This window comes from Juglans microcarpa x Juglans regia, chromosome 5S, assembly GCF_004785595.1.
Source record: "Juglans microcarpa x Juglans regia isolate MS1-56 chromosome 5S, Jm3101_v1.0, whole genome shotgun sequence".
NCBI classification, from domain to species: Eukaryota; Viridiplantae; Streptophyta; class Magnoliopsida; order Fagales; family Juglandaceae; genus Juglans; species Juglans microcarpa x Juglans regia.
The window spans coordinates 8110709-8136915 of NC_054603.1; the positions used below are offsets into that span (position 1 = coordinate 8110709).

The following is a 26207-nucleotide window of genomic DNA, read 5'->3' on the forward strand; positions in this document are numbered from 1 at the left end:
GGGTTCCTTTCATTTTTTTTTGGGGATTGAAGTAATCCCTACTCGGGCTGGGTTATTTCTCTCACAACATAAATATGTTCGTGAGCTTTTAGCTAATACCAGTATGAGTGGTGCAAGGATGTCTCAACACCTCTCTCTACTACTCAATCCCTTAAATTGGTTGATGGTACTGCTGCTGTGGATAGCTCAGAGTTTCGTCGCATTATTGGCAGCCTTCAATATCTCTCTCTCACACGTCCAGACATCTCATTTGCAGTCAATAAACTTTTTCAATTTATGCACAAGCCGACTACAAATCACTGGACAGCAACAAAGAGACTTCTTCGCTACTTAAAACAAATCATTTTGTATTCAGATTCACAAAGCTGCATCTCCTGTTTTGAAGACATATTCCGATGCCGATTGGGCTGGAAATGTGGATGACCGCACATCCACCTCTGCATATATTACTTTTTTGGGCTCTAATCCTATTTCTTGGAGCTCCAAGAAACAAAGAGCTGTCGCACGATCCACAACAGAAGCTGAATATCGGGCGCTAGCTAATGCGGCTTCCGAGACAATGTGGCTATCCATTCTCTTCAAAGAACTAGCATTTTTAGTCAATGGACCTCCTCTGCTACTATGTGATAATCTTGGAGCCACCCATCTTAGCTTTAACCCAGTCAATCACTCGCGCATGAAACATATTCAAATCGATCTTCACTTTGTGCGTGACTTAGTGCAAAAAGGAAGTCTCCAAGTTCAACATGTTCATACTCAAGATCAATTGGCTGATCTGTTAACAAAGCCCTTGTCAAAACAGCGCACGCAATGGATACGTAACAAGATTGGCCTTGCCGATGGAAGCACAATCTTGCGGGGGCGTATAAGGGAAGCATGCGTGGACTCCATTCAAACAGAAACAGCACATGATTAACCTAAAATCATGCTCAATATTCTGTCATAAGTTTTGTATTAAAGATGATTTTATTTCCTTAGTTGTATATTGTAACAACAACTTGATTTCAGCATCATCGTTACTTAGTTTCTAAAAATAGCTTATATATTATTCTGTATAAATTGTAAATCTTCTATCAATAAAAGTGTGGGAAAATCTATTCATTGAAATTCAATTGTAATACCTTTTTCTTTATATGGTTCATCCATTGTAAGCTCTGATACCATATAACAAAAGAAAGAATTTTGACAGAGTAAGATTAGTTGAGAATTTGTGTGTTACTTTATTGATTCACAAACTTTTCAATTTATATAATTTACAATGCTACGTGTAAGAAAAGGAAAAGAACCACCTGTTACTAAAACAATCCTTTATAGAAAGAATATTCTATCATATAACATAAACAGTGAGTAGTGCAAATCTAATTGTAATCTTCTAGAGTCTTCTAGTGTCATCTCAATCTTCCTTATTTTCACCACGTTTTTTTCCTCTGCTTCTAGAGTCTTCTCTTTTTGAACAATCACCATTGGATGCTGATGTGGCTTGAGTTGGTGACTGTACTGATAGATCATTTGCCAATTGATCAGCTTGAACTTCATTATTTAACAAAGACTGATACAATATCGAAACGTAGAAGATTTATGTTTTCAGCGTACGTAATACAAACAAGATATGTTGGCAATAGAATAAAAAACAAATTTTCCATTTCATTTTGTTGTAACTAGTTTTATTCTATGGTATTTAAGTCTCGCGCAATCTATTTTAAAAAAGTAAAATTTATTATTAATAAAATGATATTTTTTACATGAATATTCTAGATTTACCAACTTTTTAAAAAAAAAAAATACACGAAATTTGCACATTCTAAAAGTATATCCAACATTATTCTTTCTATTAACATTGAAGGGATCTAAAGTATAAATTAGGTTGGTTAAAGCAGCCCAAGTAGAATCTTTTCTAAGTTCTTTTTCCTCATAATAGTCATACAGCTTTGCTCGATACAACCGGCCAAGGGAATCGCTGTGCAACCGGCTGACACGTTAGCTTTTAATAATCTCATTTTTCTTGATTCATACATTTGCAATCTCCTTCCCTTCCACCTTTATCGCTAGGCTCTTCCCGGTCTGCAAGTTCCTGGCACGGTACACCTTGGCGAAAGTGGACAAGAATATCAAGGAGAAAGAATAAACTTGTTCTCTAGTACATCTGCAGATCATGACGACATATCGCATTGGCTCTTCATTTAAGGCTTCCAAGCCTTACTTCTGCTGATTTGATCTCAAGGTTCTCCTCCACAAAGATCTCTGATAAGATGGAGTCACTTTCGTTTTTGGGTATCCCTCAAATAGGCTCAACAAGGGACAATATTGGATTCCTACCCCTGCTCACATTCTGATCGGTCCAACACAATTCTCATGCCCACTTTACTTCAAGACCTTCAACATATACAACAACATGCAGGTTTGTAATTTTAATTATTTGAATCCTCATCGTTCAGAAAAAAAAAAAAAAAAAAGGAAAATGAGTCCATTTCCCTTTTTATTTTAGCTCAAGTAAAAGAAAAAACCCATCTTACCCAGAAGGATTAAAGAGGAAGAAAACAAACACAAAACTCATTCTTGTCTTTGCTTGGACACTTCTTTTCTGGCTTGATTTCAACCTTTTACTTTTATTTTGAGCGGACTGATGGAGTATGAAAATAGAACTTTCGAGCATTGCCAATTGCCAAGTTCTTCAGATTCTGTTAACTATACCTACTACATTGCGACGGAAACAGAAAATCCTACACCAATATATACACCTGGGTACGTGAACTCGATCAACTTTTACATTAAAAAAAAAAAGTCAGTTGGGAGCCTTCCATTCATATCAAGCTGAGAAAGTAACTTCCATAACTTAGACATTGTCTTTTATTGATTTTTTGATTCGTGAATGTTGAGAAAGCCAACCAGACGATGGATGCTATGAAGGTTGATGCGGTAAAGAAGGTCGACAAAAACACAGTATACATAGTCTGTGGTTGGTTCGCCAGCAACCTCTGTACCAACACTCCTCCCATCCGTAGCTCCACCCGCCGTGATACTCCTAGATGCAAAAGTCGCCAACAAGCTCACTATTGAATTTCCTTGCCAAATATCTCGAGAAAGCAGAAGAGGGGGGGGGGGGGGGTCGGGGGAGGGGAGAATGAGTGAAATCGAGAGGGAGAATGAGAGGAAGAATATGTGGGAAAAAATTGATAGAGAGAGGGAACGAAATGAAGAGAGAAAAAACAATTTTTTTTTTTATTGAGAGTGCACTTGGTTAGCGGGGATTTTCCCAGCTGATTGCGAGTAGAGTTTTTTCAAGTAAAAGTAAGAATTTAGGAGACTCATAAATATAATAATTTTATATATAATCATCAAATGTATAAAGCTCACGTAATTTTTTTTAAAAAAATAAAATTTATTATTAAAAAATTAATCTTTTTTATGTAAATTTTATATTTTATTTTTTTTTTTAAAATAATTACACAATAATTACAAATATATTTTCTCAATTTTTAAAGCTTTCACGAGCACACGTGCCAGTGCCCCTTTTATTAAAATAAAACTTTTTGTTTTGTTTTGTTTTTTTTCCTTTACAATCCACCAAAACCTTAAAATATTGCAACTCGTTGGAGTGAGGAAAGCCCTAAACAATTGGGCAGTGAATGTAATGTGGGCTTCCTTGGTTCATCCACACGTTGGGCAAATAAAATTCAATGGCTTGTCTACCAATGAGTTTTGTTAGGTATAAATAAATTTACGTATTAATTTATATATTAATATTGTTACTTTCGTATTTTAAATTTAAATTAGTATTATTTTTAATAAAATTTACTTTCTGACCAATTATATTGAATAAGTGTGCATATTAATACGTAAAATCGCTTACAATTAAATTTTCTCATCAATATAATACTCTACTTATTATTGAATCCATTATAATTATACAAATATTAAAATATTAATACTTTTTCGTAATTATAGAACCAATTTCAATAGAATCAAGAAAGGCCCTCCCTGGTTTAGATCTCTAAACCATCCATAATTGTCAATTTTTTTAAATAATGCTATATACAGTCATGGATTATGTAAATACTGTACATTTTTTGTGAAAAAGAGTGAAGTCTATCATTTATTTCTATGTGAATTCTATATTTATTTAGTTTTTTGTAAAAAAATAATATATGACACTTACATACTCTATGATTATAAATATCATTTTTCTTTTTTCTTTCATTTTTTTGTTTTGTTCGTAATATGAAAGAAGTTGACAAATCGCCTCAAACAAATTAACCGTGTCCAGTGGCTCAGAAGATTAGCAAAATTCCTAGCTCTCTCTCTCTCTATATGTATATATGAAAAATGATAGTATGTCGCTTGTCTTTTTTCACTCATCTTGATCGTTTATGTATTTAAATGTTTTTAAATTCTTTTTACTTTATGATTAAAAAAGTGATTTTTTATGTATTGATATATATATTTTTTATTTTTTAAAAATATTTGAATATATTAAAAAAATATAAAAAAAAATGAAAAGGAAGATTTGTGCTAGCGGGCATGCCCAACGGTCAAAGTTGGGCGGCACGCTAGCACTGCCATATATATATATATATATATATATATATAACAAAAAAAAGGGTAATCCTTCTGCAACCCTTATAATGATCAATGGCTTCATTCCATGAATTTGCACCTAAATCATGTACCTCCTTTAGAAGAATCTAATCTTATTATATGAATCGTCATATCAGTTTTCTTTATTTTTTATTTTTAAATACAAAATCATATCACTTTCAAATCCTGTTGTAATCTGAAACTCAGCCAAGAAAACAAAAATTTAATTAACATAGAAACCCCAGATCTTATAAATATTAATCAAGAAACCTTTTGACTGTTTTGGTTCAAGCTACTAGGGTTTGGTCATGGTCTTTCACTATTTTAAAGGGGAATTGGGTGTTGGTGAAATCTTCCTTTTGTCACCTAGCAATACTCACACGTACAACTCAAAATTGGTCAAATGGATGTGTCCAAAATCATAGCTGGAGTTTTAAATAATTTTCTAATATCCAATTAATCATGATCATGCTTTTAAGCAAAGATGATGATGATCATGATGATCATTAATATATAGGTCCGTTAATTACATATATAATTAGAGTGAGATCGATATAATAACATGTAAATCTTTGAAGCCACTTTAATTTGGATGATCACTTTCTATCCTTAGTCATGAATACCTCATTTCCTTAATTTTGATTCAAAATCTTTATGAGCGATTTACACCAAGTTGAAAAAAATCAAGGTTTAAATATTTTATGGACGGATTTAACGCTTAAGCAATTGAATTACTTCATTCTAAAAAATTATATATAGCTTTCCATCTATCATTTTAATTATTAGTTCGATTATGACAAGACATATAGCAGTCTCTTTTCTCCTTAATAAGACATATAGGAGTCCCTATCATTTGCAAAATCAATGAGTGCTTCAGCCGTTCAGCTGATAAATACATTTTTCTTTAGGATATTATTATATGTAATTACAGTTTTATTTATATTTTTATTTACAAGATTCATTTTGTTAGTTTTTTTTTAAAATTTAAATTTTAAATTTTAAATTTCATGATTTTCAACATATTAATAACTGACATGTGAAAAAGTAAGTTTTTTTTTTATAAATTTTTCGTAAATACATTTAACATTTTCCTTTTCTTTAACACAAAATTCATTTTTCAGTGGATAATAAAAATGAATATATATTTATACAGAACTATCATCAAGAGAGGACAGAAATCCAGATGGGTATGATCATAATTATTATTTTTAGCTTTTTTGGTGAGAATTTGATTTTCTAATTAGATATGGTTTCTACATATTTAATTTGCTTTTTTTTTTTTAAACAAAAAATATTTCCTTATTTGCTCAAAAAGAAAAAAAAAATATTTCCTTATTTGGATTTTAGTTTATATGATAAAAAAAAAAAACAAGAATATATATGAGGGGTTTTTTTTTGGGATAAAAATGTGAGAGGTTTTGATCTATCTTTCTCACTCAAGACTTTTTTTTTTTTTCAATACAATTTTTATTGTATGAGAAATAATACTTGTAGTTGTGGAGTGCGCAAGTACACCGCAATCATTTTTAAAAAAGTGAGTAAATATAAAATTCACATGAAAAAAACTAATTTTTTAATCGTGAACCAAACTTTTTGTCGATCAATACAATTATATGGTGCTTGCATATTGTACGAATATATATAGCATTACTCTACATATATTTCTCTCACGCTCTAGAGTTTAGGTAGGAACTCGGGATATCCAAAATGGTGTGCAAGTAGCAACAAATGGCAATAATAGGACCTTAGACATTCTCTTGAATAATATAAATAAGCATGACCATCGTTGGATGGTCCAAAAGAGATTAGGTGGTAAAACATTTCACATTTATCTTAAATTAAGTACAATTAAATGCAAATGCAATAAATTAGAAAGAGTCATCCTGAAATAGTACCGTTGAAAAAGCATGAATTTTGTAGTACCCCACTCACTATATTTTCTGGTAGAGATATGACTTTCTAGATTAACAAGTAGTTCAAGATTGTGACGTTCAAAAATAAATTTTAAACATCATGATAAAGGCGAAGTAACCGTTAGTGTCATGAGGACGGAAGAGAGAGAGAGAGAGAGAGAGAGAGAGAGAGAGAGAGAGGTAAACCAGCCGGCGAGGCCGGCTTGTGATGATCTGCACCTTTCAAAATTTTGCTTCACAAAAAGGGAAGACAATCCCACTCTTTGCGGTCAATTCCTTGAAAGATAGGACTCTTGAATCATCCTAGCTCAAATAAAAGCAGCTGGCTCCTTTGAGATTCAACATCACCCATTAAAACCCAGGACTTGGATTGTCCTTGCTGTTGGACTTTGTGCTTCCTAGTAGCATTTTTAAAGCACCAGAGAATTAGAAGAAACTAAAATATCAAGATGGGAAGCTTTGTAGGAAGCGAAGATGCCTCTCTTTCCCACTCAGACCCTTTAGTTTTGGAGCTCAATCGTCTGCAGAATTTACTCAGAGGTTTCTCTCTTCTTCTCTAACAGTACATGAGTACACACACGTTCACACATTTTCTTTATGTCTGCAAAGTCTTCATTGCTACTGTGAGTTGAATTTGATGTTTAGTTTTTTTGTTTCGATAGAAGTTGAATGTTGTTTCTGCACAAGTTCGTAGAAACGAACTCTGTCATCTTAAGTTTGATCAGTATTTCTCTTGTTGTTGTTCTCTTTGTATATCTGTTTTGGTTCATTTATTTTATTCTTCCCGTTATAAAGTTTAAACCTTTTTGTTTTGGGATCAAAATATGAAGGAATTTTAAATTCTATCAGCTTTCTTGGTTGGATTCGCAAGGATGATTCAGGTGTTCATATTCATCGTACTGTAGCGTACGTATATACGTGTACATGATATGCATATATCGACTTCTCGGCAATCCTTGTCTTTTGGAAATGAATATTTGTTTTCTGCATAGAATCCATGCATGCGGCCTATTGCCTGAGAATGCGAATTCCACCCTCCATTGTTTCACCTATAAAAAACCTCCATAAACTTCCTAAAATCTTGTTAAAGATTGTCATAACTCCTAAAAATGGAGATATGAAAAACTCTTGCCTCTCCCAACTCAAAAAGAAGAAGAAGAAGAAGAAAGAAAAAAAAAAAAAAAAAAAAAAAAAAAAAAAAAAAAAAAAAAAAAAAAAAAAAAAAAAAACCTCCCTCAAATCTTAAACTCTCGAAAATGTTTAAAACCGGGACCCGAGTAATTTTGTTTAGAAGTAGTAAATATATAATATATTAGGGTCAAAGACTCAAAACCAAAGGCCCTAGCTGATACTTTACTAGTTCATTTTTATCTGAACAAGTATTTACTATTCCAAAACATTTCTATGAGCCATTATAAAGGCTTGTTTAGAGATTATCTCATAATTCTGTACATAGTAACGAAATAATTTAAGTAAATATATTTTATTGAATTTTGGAAGATGAGAGAAAAATTTGAATAAAATATTATAATGTTAAAAAATATAATTTTTTAATTTAATTTTTCTTTTGAAGTTTGTAAAATGTGTATTGATTTTTGTATTTTATTTTGAAATTTATAAAAATTATACTGATTTTTGTGTTTAAATAATGATTAGATAAAAAATTTTAAAATTTAAAATTAAAAAATATTTTATATTTGAATGATATTTAAAAATAAAATTATGAAAAATTTTAAGAATTCTGAAAATTCTCATAGTATACAAGCATGCCCCCTAAGTGTCTTCTAACGGTTGTGGACGCTGACACCATGCTAGCTTAGAGTCATGTGTTGTAAACAAGGACAATACCCCTTGAAAGAACGTAGAAAACTCAAGCTAGAAAATAATAGTAATACTAAATATAATCTTAGAGTATATAAACTTCATTTATTTTGAAAAATGTGAGGTTTACTCTATATATATATATATATATATTGTAAATTTTAGATTTATCTTTTTTCTTTCAACTGGATTGTACGAGACTTATACACTTTAAAATTGTATAAATTATTTCTCATAAAATAAATAAATATATACAAGGGACAACCAAGAAATATTGAGGGAAGGATACACACAAACATATATATATGTATGTATGTATATAGAACATGATTTTCAAAACTCACGCTTATAATTTATTACTTTATGCATACTTGGCAAACAAACATCGATCTTAGATAGTTTTATTACCAAATATAAAACACGTACAGTGTGAAGTTTAGGATCCTTCTTAATAGAAGACGAGAGAAAATGATAAAATCAATTGTTTAGGAAAACTCTCTAGAAATTTTAAAAATACTCAAAAAATATTCAGAAATACTTCTCCCAAACATTATTTTATTGAAATAAACCAAGCGTGGTGCGATCTAGGTTGCCCGTGTTGGCTACACTTTCTGCCCACCATGGGTCTCATGATTTGGGGCGATCTAGGCCGCCACCTTCAGGTTACTTTTACTTTTTCAGTTAAAAAATTACTTTTTCAATTATATATTACATTCTCTATAAAAGAACAAAAAAATCAAAGGTTTCTAAACTTTTTTTACGTCCAAACATTTTCTCAATGAGTCCTGTTAACGCTCAAAAAGAGCGTCGCCTTTAAGGGAAGGAAGATTCTTTCTCGGGATAGGTTGAGCTGGGTTGAGCCTCGATCGGTATTGTTTGTAGCCCTCGACAATGGTCCGGTACAGCTATACAGTGTCGGGTTATACATTCATGGCGATGAACAATATTTAAATACAAAGAAAATAAGAAGAGATGAATACATAGATTTATATGATTTGACATTAGGCCTACATCAACGGAAATTTAGAGAGGGGAGATTCCACTATAATATGCTTGTTTATAGTCTCTCATAACCTCTCATTTCTCAATGTACAACGGGAACTGGAGATCTACTTACTCGAGAATATGTTCTCTTTAGAACTCTCTCCTTAGAGGATGAAGAAGAAGTCAAAGATGAACCAAAAATTTTTCGAAATCGTAGGCTCCCTATCCCTTTTATCTGACTATCTTCTTGTGCGTGCCTTGGTAGTGATGAGGGATGTCTGCTTGGCTTGTTTGACCCTCTCTCCCTTTCCTACTTTCTCATGATACATCTCTGTCTCCTGACACCCTCACCCTTAGTCTCTTTTTGTCTCCTCTCCTTCTCTCATATCTTTGTCTTCTAGTGATGGTCATTTGATGGGCTAGGTTTTTAAAATCACTTTGGCCCGGTATATTTTATTCCCTCATATGTCCCCTACAAAACTCTGGTAAAACATAATCTTCAAAATGTTTTCACTATCGTTCAATGAGTCCTGAAGTTGAATTTTCAACTTTTTTATCTAATTATATATAATTAGGGTTAAAAAAAACTGAAAAAGGGTCCTAAATTTTAATTCCATAACATTAAATTATAATATTAAACCTTGTAGGCACCTATTTAGCTGTTTTAGAGCTAATATTTGACCATTGTAGATGTTTATATTAAGTTAGAAACTACCCTTGCAGAAAAACACATTTGGGTAGAAATAACTGTCATTTTTCCAACTTTTTTTTAATATTGTTCAGAGAAGGACAGGGAGTTAGGAGTTGCCCAGGGAGAAATCAAGGCTTTGAGAGCGACTGAGGCTCTGAAGGATAAGGCTATAGAAGAGGTAATCACATGCCAGACATAATCACTCACAGTCTGCACACATCATTCATTGCAGACTATGTAATTCTAAGTACAGTAAAAGCCCTTTGTTGGAGTTCACCACTAAATTTGTGTTCGTATTTATTTTGTTATTTAAACAGCACAGAAATGAAGTTACTAAAACGGAAGAGAAACTCCGAATCAGTGAAAATCTTGTTGAACATAAGGTAAGTCGAGGCTGCTTTTAACCAAGATTTCTTGGAGCTACAGATATATGTGCTAAATTCTAGAGGCTAAGATATTCCAATCATGTCAATACAGAACCTTGAAATCAAGAAACTAACAAGTGAGAAGAAAGATGCATTGGCTGCACAACATGCTGCTGAAGCAACCCTTAGAAGGGTGTATGCAAATCAAAAAGACAATGACTCCGTTCCTATTGAGTTAGTTATTGCTCCTCTTGAAGCTGAAATCAAAATGTACAAAAATGAGGTTAGAGATGACAGTTTAAACTTAAAAAGGACTTTGTTTTCGAAAGCCAATGCAGTGTATGGACATTTTTTATGGCTCACACTGCATGCACTTTTCCACTGCTCTTGGCCGCTTAGATTGCAGTATTACAGGAGGATAAGAAGGCTATGGAACGTCTCACCAAGTCAAAAGAATCAGCTCTACTGGAAGCAGAGAAGTTCTTGAGAAGTGCTTTAGATAGAGCTTTAATGGTAGAGGAAGTGCAAAATCATAACTACCAATTGAAGAGACAGATTGAGATTTGCCAGGCATGACTTCATCAAACACCCAGTTTTGTTGATGGAAATAACAAACTTTTGAGTCATTAACCAAGTTTTATAAATACCACATGCAGGAGGAGAACAGAATCCTTGAGAAAACCAATCGCCAAAAGGTTTTAGAGGTTGAAAAGCTTAGTCAAACGATTCGAGAGCTTGAGGAGGCCATTCTAGCTGGTGGGGCTGCAGCAAATTCCATTCGTGACTACAAACGGCGGATGGAAGAATTGAATGTATGTGTGTCATGCTTATATACGGTGGTTACAGTATCTTGTACTTTGTCAAATTTTTATAAATGGATCCAAATTCTCAGGAGGAAAAGAGGACTCTGGAAAGAGAATTAGCAAGAATCAAAGTTTTAGCAAACAGAGTTGCAACTGTGGTGGCTAATGAGTGGAAAGAAGAAAATGATAAGGTCATGCCCGTCAGAAAATGGATGGAAGAGAGAAGAATGCTGCAGGTATTTTCTTTCCCTGCAAAATTACAGGAGCCCAATATTTTACACATTCAACAGTTCAAGTAACTTTAGAAGATCGATCATACAACAATAGACAAGACTACTGAGCAATGTTAGTGTGACAACTTAAGTAAATATACAAATGAAGACGGTTTTTTTCCGTTTCTATCTTGTGTGTAGGCAGAGATGCAGCGCTTGAGAGACAAACTAGCCATATCAGAGAGAACAGCTAAGGCAGAAGCACAACTTAAGGTGAACATATGACTCTCAATCTTCCAGTCAGACAATCTAAACCTCTTGCTTTTAATTATTGAGCAAATTTTCTGCCCCGATGTAAACTTTTTCAGGATAAATTGAAGCTCAGACTTAAGATTATTGAAGAAGGTTTGAAGGATGTCACGAATTTCTCGGTCAATCCTAACAGGTTTTGTGGGTCCCCAAGAACAGAGAAGTCCAGTAACATAATTGGCTTTCTAACAAGCAATGGTGGAACGAAAAAGAGGTCTACATCCCAGCCAAGGGCTTCTTCCATCAGTAGAAGCTTATTATTGCAACAACCCAGTATGGAAAATGAAACAGCCAATGTTGCAGGAGAGCTAAAACAAGCAAGTAGCTTGAGAAAGAAAAACTCTTCCGGAGCAAATGTGCTGAGAAAAGGCATGTGGGCATCTAGAAGTAAAGTTGTTGATAGCAGTGAAAAAGAGAACACAGAAATAAGGGCAGACACAGACATGAATATCAATAAGGGCAACAAGGATGAAACAACAGCCTCACCAGAAATCAAACCCAAAAGTGGCAGCAATGTGGATCCACAAAACGAAGGAAGTAGAGAAGATGTGGTCTCAGGATATCTGTATGATAGACTTCAAAAGGAGGTCATCAACTTAAGGAAACTTTGTGACGTAAGAGACAGTACTTTAAATGCTAAAGATGAAGAAATAAAGGTATAGACAGCTACACATGCTCTCTCTCTCTCTCTCTCTCTCTCTCTCTCTCGTAGATAACTGATTGCATGAGGTTAAATGCTTGCAGATGCTCATGAAGAAGGTTGATGCACTGACAAAAGCCATCGAAGTAGAGTCTAAAAAAATCAAGAGAGAAGCAGCAGCTAGAGAAAAGGAAGCTGCATCAATGAAGGTGGATGATAATAGAAAGAGCAGACATGCATACTTCTCTAAAGGTACAAATTGTCTAGTTTTTCCTCTTTTTTACTCAGCTTTCATGCTTCAATAGTTTCAACCCAAGGCATTGAAATCCTAGATGATATGACTTATCTAAAGAGAAGACATACATACTTATCTAAAGGTACAAATTTGTAAACTTTTTCCTCTTTTTTACTCAGCTTTCATGGCTCAACAATTTCAACCCAAGGCCTTGAAAATCCTAGATGATATGACATCTCATTGACTTGTTTCTCATTCCTTAGATTTTTGGTGGTTTGCTATTCGCTGCAGGGTAACGACATCATCACGAAGATTCTTTACGTTTGGAGAAAAATTCGAAATGAATAGAAAATTAGTGGATTTGTTTGCAACATCGTGTGGTTTTTCAGTGTACATACACAGAAGAAGTTTGATGATACACCAAAGAAATAAAGTTCTGATTAGATGAGGGAACTGACTTTGTAACATCCTCAGATGATGTTGATTTGCGTTTTCCTCTGCTTGAGATTATGTAAATGGTATCCCATACGGTTTCATGGTTTATATTCGTGAATAAATATTAGTTCGATTCTGAGGAGGAATCCCATATTCGTAAATATTATATTCGTGAATTCTTACTTATGGTCTCATAAGAAGGAAATGGATTTGTTTTTTTCCTGCCTATTCTTTTAACCAAAATGGACCTCAATCTGATCACATTATGAGTGGTTGGGATTTAAAGATGAGTTGATATGATTTATAAATAGTAGAATAAAAGTGAAATTCATGTTTATTATATTTTATGTGAGAATTTAAAAAAGTTATTTTGAGATTTGAAAAAGTTGAATTGTTTATTATATTTTGTGTGGAAATTTGAGAAAGTTGTAATGATGAGATGAGATAAATTGAAGTGATTTTTGAATTCAAACAAGGCCTAAACCAGAATCATGTGAACTTTAATGGAAAATCTTAATAAGATGCATGAAGAATCTAACACCAAGGTATTATTTGCCCATAAAACACATCAAGCTGAAGCCCATTTCTAGTAACATTTCTTCCTTTGTTTTAATTATTTTTTTAATGTCGGAACCTCTCCAAGGTAGGGCTCTTTGGATTCACCTTTGCAGAGTAAAATCCTGATCTCATGCACCGCACTATCAGAAGTTTTCTTATACAAAATTGATTAAATCGCTGACTTTTCATCAGGTGGTGTGGCTCCAAAAGATTATTTACAACTACGAAATGTTAAACTTTAAACTTTAAAGAGAGTGATACTCCAAGACTAACCCTTGAGTTTCTTGTAACATTTCTTACAACAAAACATATCTTTTTTGTGATTTTGTAATCCGATATTATCCTTTCCCAAATCACAAATGTCATCACATATAAATTATGATGCCACGTCATCCTTTCTTAATCATTAAATTTTAGAAGTGAATGGTTTCATTACATTGGAATTGCATCGACCTTTATCTCATTGTCTTTTAATGATTTTATACTTGGTCATTTTATTTGTTAAACTAATTATTGATGGATTCGTGAAGATATTCTTCTGATAAGTTTTTTTCTCTATTTATTTATTTTACAGTAGATGGTATAAGTAATAAGATAAATGTAAAATATTTATAGAAAAATTTTATATATTAGTCACTATTCACTATCTCACACTTCACATTTTATAAAAAATATTCACATACTTTATAAAAAACACACACATATTCTATAAAAAAAAAATTACGTACAAGATTTATTGCTCTATATTTCTGCGTAATATAGAGCAAAAGAACATGGGACAAAATTACGAGTCTATTGCTCTATATTTCTGCATAGATTTATATACAATTGTGCCAATAGCTGGATCCCATAAATCATGGGTTTAACAAGAAAAATATCTTCGCAATAATCCTATACAGTTGACTACAAGTATACAATATATATTGGAAAGAAAGACTAAAAATGTAAATGCCCATGACCCAAGGCCTTTGTGAAGACTAGTTGATATGCAGCAGAGACATGGGCTATGTAAATGATGTGAGCGCGTAATTTTTCATGAACAAGATGACTATCAATTTCGATGTGCTTTATACAATCGGGAAAAACAGGATTATGGGCAACGTGAAAAACATGATTATGTGTTTTCACAGAAAACCTTCATAGGCTGAGAATGAGGAACAACAAGATCATGGAGAAGCATTTTTAACTATAAAAGCTCACAAGTGGTAATAGCCATGGCGCGATATTATGCTTCCGTAGAGGAATGAGAGACAATGGCTTGCTTTTTAGTGCGCCATGAGATGGGGCTATCACCCAATTTAACAAAATAACCCGTGGTAGAACAGCGGGTGAGAGAACAGCTGGCCCAATCAAAGTCAATAGGTATAAATCTGAAGATCACATTTGGCAGATAGAAAAATTCTGTCACCTGGAGAGGACTTAATATAATGAAGGATTCGAACAGCAACATCATAGTGTGGTTAGCGTGGTTGAGCATGAATTAACTTAGGATGTTGATTGAGTAGACAATGTCGGGCCTAGTGATGGTGAGATAGATTAACCTACATACGATATGACGATAGCAGCTTGGATTAGGAAGGAGGGCGCCATCAATGTTAGTGAGCATGAGATTCTGTTCCATGGGAAATGTAGCAGGTCATGCTCCAAGATGGCTATTGTTAGTGAGGATATCCAAGGCATATTTTCATTGATTGAGAAAGATACCATCAGGTGAGCGTGCAATCTCAATGCCCAAAAAATATTTCAAGAGGCCCGAGGTCTTTAAGATGGAAATGGTGAGCAAGAAAATTTTTGAGCTTGCAAATGAAGGTGGCATCATTACCTGTTAGGAGAATTTCATCAACATAAACAAGAATTACAATATATGAGGAACCACTAGAAAGTGTAAATAAAGAGTGATTAGCCTGAGATTGGTGAAATCCAGCTTGGAGAATAACTGAAGAAAATTTAGAAAACTAATTCTGTGAAGCCTATTTGAGTCCATAGAGAGATCTATTCAATCAACAAACACGTGTCTCCCCCAATTTGGGATGCCTGGGAGGAAGTTGAATGTAGACTTCTTCATCAAGGTCACCATAGAGAAAAGCATTGTGAACATCAAGTTGATGTAATGACCAATGGCGAGCAGCGGAAATATTGGATGATGGGAATGTCGCGGGTAAAAGAAGTTTCATCAATTAGCGATACCGCTCAACCGAGAGGCCTGGGATACATGGTGAGCAATAGTTTGTAACAAGTTTCTTTCCAATGGCCAAATGCTCGGCAATGATCACACTTGGGTCGTCCACGACCACATCCTTTAGATTCAGATGAGCAAGAGTAGGAGCTGGACCGATTTACTATCATAGCAATATTTTCAGTAGTGGATGATGGAATATGCAACATCTGTGTAAAGTTTAAGAGAAACAGAAGCTTGAATATTTCAATTGTATTAAATCGTAAAGTGTACAGATGGATCAATATATAATACACAAGTATAACTGAAGTTTGCGGAAGTATTTGAATTTAAATAAGAGATAAAAAAAAATCCAAAGAATCATGATAGTTGTTGATTTGGTTCAACAGAGGATTCGACCGCTTAGATTTCAGCTGCTGTTGCGTATGTTTCGGATGCTGTTACAAATGGCTCTATTTCATATGTTGCTTTAGTTCTGTGTGTTGCTCCAATACGCCTCTCAACCAAATGGGAAGCTCCTGCACATGTAGGTTGTTCCGTAGTAAATTAAATCGAGTAGCAGCTAAAGATTTCGTAAGAAGATCAACGAGCTGGTCATTCGTGGGTAAAAATGAAACATGAATTTTCTTCTGTAAAACTTGATCTCTGACATAATGAAAATCGATTTCAATATGTTTGGTTCTGGCAAGGAACATGGGATTTGAAGAGAGGTATGTGGTTCCAATATTATCAGACCACAGTTGTGGATAACTAGGTAGTTGTAGATCGAAATCATGAAGTATAGACTGCAACCATTGAATTTCAGCAGTAGTAATGGATAGAGATTTATACTCGGATTCAGTACTGTTGCGTTCAACTGTTTTTTGTAACCTACAACTCCAAGAAATGAGATTTTTGCCATGAAAAATACAATAAGCTCCAACACTTGTCTGATCATCATTATCCGCCACCCAATCCGCAGCACTAGAACCATGTAATGAGTGATCTGAGTTGCTGGAAAATTTAAGGCCGAAAGATATTGTATTTTTCAGATAGCGGCTTTACGGCTTGCCAGTGAGGCACCTTGGGGTTATGCATAAACTTGCTCACTCGATGAACAGAAAAGGCAATATCAAGCCGTGTAAATCCCAAATAATGAAGAGCTCCTATAGTGCTGTGATAGAGCTGTGGGTCTTCAAAATCAATTCCTTCAAATTTTGAAAGTTGGCAGCTAGTGGACATAGGGGTTGAACATGGTTTCACCTTGTCCATTTGGACCCTACGTAATATATTGGCAATATATTTTCTCTATGTGAGGATAATATCAGCTTCATCACGGAAGATTTTGATTCCAAGAAAAAATGATAAATCATCCAAATCTTTAACTGGAAGATCACGAGCTAGGCGAGTTATAAAATTGTTGATAGCTTCCATGCTAGAACCTGTAACAATTATGTCATCCACGTAAATAAGAATGATCAAATAAATAGGACCTCGTTGAAATATGTAGAGGGACGTATCTGCCCTGGATCCTTGAAGGCCATGTTGTTGCAATTTTTTTGTAAGCGTTGAGAACCAAGCATGGGGTGCTTGACGAAGGCCTTAGAGACTTTTATGCAATTGACATACATGGTGGGGAAAATCTGGATGTGTGAATCCTTGCGACTGTTGCATATTCACTTCCTCTTGGAGATCTCCATGGAGAAAAGCGTTTTGAATATCTAGTTGGCGATGTGGCCACCCTCTTGACGTTGCTAGAGACAAAACAAGTCGAACGATGCTAGGTTTTACCACCGGGCTAAAAGTTTCTGAGAAATCAATGCCGACTTGTTGGTGGTACCCCTCTGCAACGAAGCGAGCTTTGAATCGCTCTATAAGTCCATTTGCATGAGTTTTGATCCGATTCACCCATTTATTTCCCACAAGATTTTGATGAAGCTTCGGTGGAGCTAAATTCCAAGTTCCATTTTTTAGCAAGGCATTGAATTCACTGTTCATTGCATCACGCCAGGAAGCATGCTTAAATGCTTTGGTGAATGAGGTTAGCTACATGAGTGGTGAATTATATTCTGAAATCAAACATTTTGGTAAAGGATACTTTAGCATGCCAACAAAGGGTTGTCGTGGTTTGAGATTGTTGGTCTAAGAACGAGTTATCATGCATTGAGGGGTAGCTGGTTGATTTGGAGGAATTGAAGGATGATCAGCAAGATCTGATGCACAAGTGGCAGGTTGAGGTGGAGCTGTTGTGACATATGAGATCTTGGTATCCGGTACCCAAGTAGATGCGTTCAAATCAAATAAAGGTGGTAGTGGATCATTGGAACAAAAATTAGTACCTACATAAGAGGTTAGAGGACGTGGAGGTGTTGAATTTAAATTCAATGGTAGTGAAGCTGAAGGTGGTTCGATAGGTGTATTTGAAGATTTGGAATTTTTATAAAGAAAATATGACTCATTGAAAACAACATGTCTTGATGCAAATATTTTTCCTGTAGATAAATTGAGACACTTGTATCCCTGATGTGAGAGACTATAACTAATAAAATACATGTTTTCGACCAAAAATCAATATTGTGTTTATTATATGGACGTAAATTTGGCCAACAAGCACACCCAAAAATACGCATAAAATTGTAATTAAGTTTTGGTTTATAAGCTTTTTCAAAAGGAGATTGATTTTGCAAAATTTTGGTAGGCAATTTATTAATAATATAAGTGGCAGTCTGAAAAGCATCTTCCCAATAAGAGGTAAGGAGGTGAGAGTGGGCTAGCAAGGCAAGACCCATTTCCACTATTTGACAATGGTGCCGTTCAACCAAACCCATTTGTTCGTGTGTATACGGACAAGAAAGACAATGTTGTATGCCTGAATTTTTAAAATAGGTGTTTAGTCGTCTACACTCGTCACCCCAATCAGTTTGAATTTTTTTTTTTATTTTGGTTTCAAAATGGCGTTCTACGTACGTTTGAAACTAGAGAAAATTGGTTTCAACATCAGATTTTTGTTTCAAAGGAAACATCCAAATAAATTTAGTAAAATCATCCAAAAAACAAACAGAGTAACAAGAACCATAACTGGAAATAATAGAACTTGGCCCCTATACATCGGAATGAACTAGTTCCAAAGGTTTTGTAGAAAAATTAATAGAAGATGAAAGCGGTAAATTATGGCTCTTGGCCATCTCACATGCAAGACAGACAGGTTGTCTCTTATTGAATCCAACATGAAGTTTATTTGCATGCAGCACATGATTGATAGTGCGGAAGGAGGCATGACCTAAGCGATGATGCCAATATGAAATAGAAATACGAACACCAATGAAAGCAGAATAAATAGTTTGTTGGAGAGGCTGTGAAAAGCAGTACAACCCATCTTTGATATGGCCTTTATGTAGGAAGTTCCCCGAGTATTCCTTGAAAAAAAAAAAAAGAATTGTGAAACTCAAAATAAACATTATTATCTTGAGTAAATTTTTGAACAGAGAGTAGATTTTTTGTGATTTGTGTAACATCAAAGATTTGATCAAGAACAAAAGATTTGGAAGGTGTAGGTAGAGAGGCAGTGCTAGAGTGAGTTATAGTCAAACTTGATTCATCACCAACTTGAATTTGGTCTGTACCAACATACTTGTAGGCACAGAGATGGAGATTGTGCAGATTGTTTTTCAAATGGTGAGTTGCTCCAGTGTCAGCATGCCACTGTTGATCAGATGCTTGTTGATTTTGGCTAGTAGAGAGATTGGCTTGAGCATTTTGCCGTGGTGGTCGTGGGAGGAAATAAGGGTCATAACGTTTCTAGCATCGGGATGCAGTATGTCTTGGTTTCTCACAAAGTTGACACCAAAAGTTAGGATTAGAGGGAGTACAAAAAGAAGAATTACCTCGGCCTGAGCCACGGCCACGACCCCTGCATAGAAAAGTGGGTGAACCATGGCCACGAGAGCTGGTGAAGTTTGAGGATTTTGCAGCAACATGCGCTGAGGCATTGGATAAATTAAATGTTTGACAGTGGTGTTGGATGCGTGCCTCACAATTGGGAAGCATGGAATAGACTTCCTCCAACGACAGAGAGTTATTGCGAGCAAAAACCGTGGTAACGAGGGAGTCATATTCAGGTCCAAGGCCAGTAAGAATATATGTGATAACATCATCACATTTTAAGGGCTGTCCACCCGACATTACCACTTCCACCCGACAATCCCGAATTACCGCACGATCCCCCATCCACATTTAATTAATCCTTCCCTCCTCCGACGGATTCCATGCAACAGGTCTAGGCCTAATCACATAAACTGGTACAATTGGGCAATTCAACTCCTGTAACACTAACTGGTCTTGACTACCCATCCTTTGGAACCTCCGTAAGTTACTTGTGATATCCCTCAGTGAGATTTTAACAACCCACAAGATGACCCTTATTTCGAATGTGATATTCTCCATTCAAGCTAAGCACCTAGCCTTCCATAGTGCCCACAAAATGATAATCGGTAGGACGCCATGCGTCCATCCAACCTGTGAAGATCTCATTGAATGCTCCCACCAGAAGGACATCATCCCTTCCCATTTTCTAATATGCGGTAGTTGAAGTTGACAAGCCTCTGCAAAAAACTTCCAAACTTGTTTAGCTCCATCTCCCTCACAAAGAATATGATTCAAAGTCTCCACTTGCGGATGCAAACAATAACTACATTTTGATACAATTGGAATTCTGATACTTCGAATAATATCATCCACAGGAATTGCTTTCCGTCGAGCTCTCCAGCATATGAAGGACATCTTTTTTGGCACAAAGTCTTGCCATAACCATCTCCTCCAAGTACAATTCAGGCCATGTTTTCGAATCACCTCCCAAGCTGATTTCGTTGTAAATTCACCGTCGACCGTATGTTTCCATACACATAAATCCTCACCTTGACACACCCGAAGGCCAAAACGTCTAATTTTCTCCACCACTTCTTCAGGAACGAGTTCCCTTAATAGCTCATAATTTGGCCCTGTGTCCTCCATCACCTCATTCACCTTTAGCTTTGCATCCCCTACCACTAAATTCTCACTTTTATTCTTCCCACGTACAGCAGAATCCCCAAATATATGCAAGGCCATATCCCTTCCTCAAAACCAGAGATTCTCTTCAAACCATTCTTTCTTTCATACGGAATATTGGAGGAAAAGAACATTGAAGACTTGTTAGGACTAATCATTTGCCCAGACATTACCTCATAATGGCCTAACACCTCCATAAGCCTCTACATCGATGTCTTGCCACCATTAGCAAAAATTAAGAGATCATCCGCATACAACAAATGAGTAATCAAGGTTCCCCCACTTGAATTAAAAGGCTTGATACTTCCCAACTGAAAACATTGATTTAGCATCTGCAACAACACTTCTTGAGATAAAATAAATAAAAAATGTGAGAGAGGATCACCTTACCGAAGACCACACGATGCCTTAAAAAAACCCTTGGTGCAGAAAAAAAGAAAAAAGATATAGCATTAAAAATAAGTTCTCGTCATTTATCCGAAAAGCCCAATCTCTGTAAAACCTCTAAACGAAATCACCAGTTTACCCGATCATAAGCTTTGGTCATATCAATTTTTAACATCACATTACCACCCCTTACCTTTCTATTAATGCCATGTACCAGTTCCTATGCCAAAGACATTCTCAAAAATACTCCTACCTCGAATGAAAGCTGCCTACTCAAGAGAAATTATTCGATCAAGTATAAGGGCCAAATGACAAACCATTATCTTTGCCATAATTTTATAAATAACCGAGTAAAGACTAATAGGCTGAAGTTGTCCAAATCCAATAGGCTCATCCACCTTAGGGATTAAAACTAAATTTGTGGTACCAAAAAAAGTTGTTAATGGCTTCCCCTAAAAAAATTCTTTGGCCATTTCAGCAAGGTCATCTTTAACAAAATCCCATGCTAGTTTAAAGAAACTAGCAAAAAAACCATCCGGCCCGGGCTACTATCGGACGAAATAGACCAAAGGGCTGCTTTGACCTCTTCTATAGATGGCATCACGCACATAAATTCATTTTCTTGTACTGAAATCGACAGTAACAACAATTCTAGCACTGAGACATCATTCTCTGTTGTGGATGCCGTTAATAAATTCTGATAAAACTGCACTGCACCCTCATGAACCTCATCCGAAGAGCCTAGAATTTGCCCACCATCAAGCACCGTCCTCTCTACCATTTTGTTTTGTTATTTAACTCTCATCATGGCATGAAAGAAAGTAGTATTAGAATCCCCTTCTGCTAGCCACTTTACATGAGACTTTTGACATGCCAAGACTTCCAACCGATGTAACCATTTCAAGTGATTTTGCTTGCACCTTAATAACTCACTTTCGGCTTGTGATGAATAGTTAAAGCTAACCTCTTGTTCCAAGCAAAGAATGCGATCTTCAAGTTACTTTAATTCGATTTCCGCTCTTCCGAAATGCTCTACACTCCACTTCCACAAAACTCTTTTCAAGAGCTTTAATTTCCGGCTAATCTGCACCATAGCACAACCCTCCACTCTACGACTCCACACCTCCTGCACTAGAGGAAGAAAACCTTCATGAGACCCCCACATACGTTGGAATCATAAAGGCCTTACCACCGACCTCCTTTCCCTGATTAAAGGAAGCAACATCGGGCAATGATCTGAAGTTGTTCTTGGAAGATATTGAACACGCAAATCTCCAAATAAATTTAGAAAATTCATGTTATCCAACCTTGCCCAGATCTGTCTTCCTCCTAATCTTCCATTACACCAAGACAACTGTTGCCCCTCGTACTGAAGATCAATCAAACCACAATCATGGATACAATCATTGAACTTAGCTTTTGCCCGGGAGGCCTGCAAAATACCACCTACCTTCTCATTGTCATGCCGAATAATATTGAAATCTCCCGCAATGAACCACGGGAACCCACCAGGGTCTTGTAAATTTGAAAAATCTCAAAGCTCCAATCTTTTCCAACGGAAACAACTTGCATATACAAAAGTCACAAGAACTCGGCTAGACCCATGAACAAACCAGCCACTAACCGCTTGATCCAATATTGAAATCATCTCAAAATCAAAATCATTGTCCCAAAAAATCCACATTTTCCCCCCAACCTTAGCATTATTAAAATAATTCGGCAACTTCATCCATCTTGCCCAACGACTACATTTATTAGCACTAAGAAAAGGCTCTAAAAGAGCCACAACTGACGGGCGGCTTTTATTCAAAATACGCTAAAGTCTACATTTCGACGAAAAAATTCCCCTAATATTCCACGCAAGTATATTCGTCATAATTAAATAATTTTTTTTGTGCGAGTACGTCGCTCCAGTACCACTATGGACTTTTCTTTCCTTACCCCCTTCAACTTTTTAAGAGGTACGTTCATATTAGGGTCTGAATCAAAACATTTTGCAGCTAATTCATTCAATTCTTTCTCAGGCTCAGCACATGAAACTGCTTGGTAAGCCAAAAACTCATCACCGAATTCTTCAGTGCCCAACGCTTCCTTTTCTACTATACCCCCAATTCAAATTCCAGCACTTTGTCAACTAACCTCAACGAACTCCTGGGTGAAAGCCTTACCGATTCCTCCTGCCTCTCCTCATCAACATCATTCTCAGTTAATTCAAACCAGCTATCCCACATGTTGTGAACACGATGCGAGCTTAGTTGGTTCCCTCTACCCATATCATCACCCCGATACTCACCATCAACTTGACACCCCGATGCACTAGATTGATCCTTCAAACAATCAATCTGACATTGATTATGCACCTTCCCATTCAACGCCACAAAACCACCCCTTTCAATCCTCCTTCCACCTCCTTTTTATGAGCCTGAGTGGACTCTAATATTTTCTCCATTCTCGCCTTAGAATAAATCTCAACCTCCATGTCTTGATTTAGCAGCGAGGTGTCTTTATCATGAGACCCCACTGCCTTCCATATTTTTTTGGTAACTCCCCCCCCTCCCCAGTAAAGCATCATGCTTCTCCTTATTAAGTAATCGCTCTCTCCGTGAACACTTGTTTTCTAAATGCCCATGCTTCCTACAATGCACACAAAACACTGGGATTGTCTCAAAAATAACTTCTTGGAAATGACTCTTCTGTAACCCCGGAGTACCTAACCAAAATGAATGCCTCAAAGCTTTTGAAACATCCATTTCAACACAAATATGTGCTGCTTCCGGACGTGTATCACACGCTGTTGCATTATCCCTCTTCAAGAACTGACCAAATCCTCCTCCAATACTACGTAAAATCGATTCATAGAAAAAATTTGGAGGTAAACCCGATAAAGAAAGCCAAACCGGAACCCACGGTGAATCCTCTTCTTCAATAAAATCCGGTGTCTAGTGAAACACCTGATACAATACACCTTGAACATATGAATTTCCCCTGGCCATAACACTGATGAAATCATCCTCATTCGACAAGCAAATAAGCACATTACATGGATTTTTCAACTGTCCAACCACAGGCATCGATTTCAACCCCCACATATTTTTAATACAGCCACGAACATGATCAAACTAAGGTCAACGAAGTAAAAATTTTAGAACCACAGAGAACCGAAACGGTTCCGCAAATTGTATGATCTCAGTCTTCGAAAACTGGAAAAACATTTCTCCATTATTGAATCGAGGATCACACAGAGGAATATCAACCTCTGGGAGGACTTGTGGTTGTGCATCAACAATATCAGCAAAATCCAATGCAAACGACTTCCCAAAACTGCCTCCAGACAGCGCTATTTTCTTTCCCTCATCACTATGAAGCGAACCATCTATCCCGGCGCCTTGCCCTACCGTCAAGGACAAAGGACTAGCAGTGGCCAACACCATGCAACCACCAATCACCTCCCAAACTTAGAGAGAAAATAAACCCTCGTGCCGAGGTATTTATCTCTATTTCTCACCAATTTAGAGAATGAAATATGGTCGCCCATATTTTGGCACGATATGGAGAGGGAGGGTGTAGTAGAAGGTATGATGCATATGAAATGCTTCCTAAGGAGTTGAAGGGAATCATGCGTTTGGAGAGATTGGGCTTGTCATATATTCGTAAATAGGCACTGGGTCACCTTTGGCCTCTTTTGATTTTTTTTTTTTTTTATTTGTGTGCATTGGGGTTTGGGTTGAATTTTTTTATTAATTTATTTACATAGTTTTTCTCTATCATAAGTGATAGTTATTTTCAATAAATTTTTGGAGGTGCCGCCTTCCTTAGGAAGAAAAAAAAAAAAAAAAGCTGGCTGCTGTATTGGCCATATATACCCTTTGGGAAGTATCTTTCTGTTTGCTGCTGGTATTGCTACGTATAACACTACAAGTGGGCTACGTTCGTGGCAGTTAGCTAGTACTCATTGTACGCACGTACATAGTATCCAATTATCAAGCTTGTTGCGTTGCCAAATATATATACATATATATATATATGAGAGAGAGAGAGAGAGAGAGAGAGAGAGACAATTCAAAAGGAGGTCATCAACTTAAGGAAACTTTGTGAAGTAAGAGACGGTACTTTTAATGCTAAAGATGAAGAAATATAGGTATAGACAGCTACACGCGCGCTCTCTCTCTCTCTCACTTGTAGAGAACTGATTGCATGAGGTTAAATGCTTGCAGATGCTCATGAAGAAGGTTGATGCACTGACAAAAGCCATCGAAGTAGAGTTTAAAAAAATCAAGAGAGAAGTAGCAACTAGAGAAAAGGAAGCTGCATCAATGAAGGTGGATGATAATAGAAAGAGCAGACATGCATACTTCCCTAAAGGTATAAATTGTTGAACATTTTAACATGAAAATTAATAATTAAATTTTTGATTTCTATGATCCACAATAATAAAAATAATGATAATTAAATACGTATATTTCTCCATTAGTTTGATGAAGAGTTTGATCTAATTATGAGAGAAGGATCACCCTGATAACTTAGCCTCACAAATGTCTCCCGATGGCTAGAGGCACTCTTATGTTGTAAGTGAGAACCCTTTAACCCCTCAGTGCTATTTATAAACTTCTGACCATCAAGAAATCTAAGACTTTATGTTTGACTGTGATTAGAGATATAGAGTTAATCTTACCTCTTAGGAGTTTTCTTATCCCATTATAACTCATCTCTTAACTGATAAGTTTTGAACTATTCCAAACTCTATCAAGATGGGTGTGTGGGACATTGAGTTTAAATAAAACTCATACATTCTTCCACTTGGCACATACGCCCATAAAATAATATTTTTCGTTCATGGGTTTATTATAGGAAATTAATCATACTGCGCAAATTCATTTCCTGAAACTTTCATAACTCATAATACATTTAATGAGTTCCATAATATCAATGTCAAACCATCTACCAATGCGAGTCATGGTGATCCTCTGTTATATGATCAACAAATTTCCTTCCGTGTACCACAACACCAGTAACTTAATTTAATACGATCTTTAATTGAGATAATTAAGGCTAATACTGTAATACCTTGGGTTCCAATT

The 26207-nt window shown here is 35.8% G+C and overlaps 2 protein-coding genes across 2 annotated transcripts; one reads left to right on the plus strand and one right to left on the minus strand.

Moving 5' to 3' along the window:
- Positions 1 to 6585: 6585 nt before the first annotated feature.
- On the plus strand, positions 6586 to 13119 carry LOC121268616 (microtubule-associated protein 70-5-like). The gene is made up of 11 exons (XM_041172943.1): positions 6586 to 7028; positions 10077 to 10162; positions 10302 to 10367; positions 10462 to 10632; positions 10749 to 10919; positions 11006 to 11161; positions 11242 to 11388; positions 11566 to 11637; positions 11733 to 12329; positions 12418 to 12565; positions 12840 to 13119. The coding sequence occupies exons 1-11, from the start codon at positions 6938 to 6940 to the stop codon at positions 12842 to 12844; spliced, it is 1710 nt and encodes a 569-aa protein (XP_041028877.1). The 5' UTR covers positions 6586 to 6937; the 3' UTR covers positions 12845 to 13119.
- A 7020-nt stretch (positions 13120 to 20139) lies between these two features.
- On the minus strand, positions 20140 to 20802 carry LOC121267058. The gene has a single exon (XM_041170936.1). The coding sequence runs from the start codon at positions 20800 to 20802 to the stop codon at positions 20140 to 20142; it is 663 nt and encodes a 220-aa protein (XP_041026870.1).
- Positions 20803 to 26207: the final 5405 nt, after the last annotated feature.

What these genes read in the sequence shown, in the direction of transcription:
- LOC121268616 (XM_041172943.1), top strand. Translation starts at nt 6,938, where the DNA reads ATGGGAAGCTTTGTAGGAAGCGAAGATGCCTCTCTTTCCCACTCAGAC. An exon ending in AAAATCTTGTTGAACATAAG is followed by an intron (nt 10,368 to 10,461) that starts GTAAGTCGAGGC and finishes ATGTCAATACAG; the next exon opens with AACCTTGAAATCAAGAAACT. An exon ending in CTAAAGATGAAGAAATAAAG is followed by an intron (nt 12,330 to 12,417) that starts GTATAGACAGCT and finishes AAATGCTTGCAG; the next exon opens with ATGCTCATGAAGAAGGTTGA.
- LOC121267058 (XM_041170936.1), bottom strand. Translation starts at nt 20,802, where the DNA reads ATGGCCTTGCATATATTTGGGGATTCTGCTGTACGTGGGAAGAATAAA.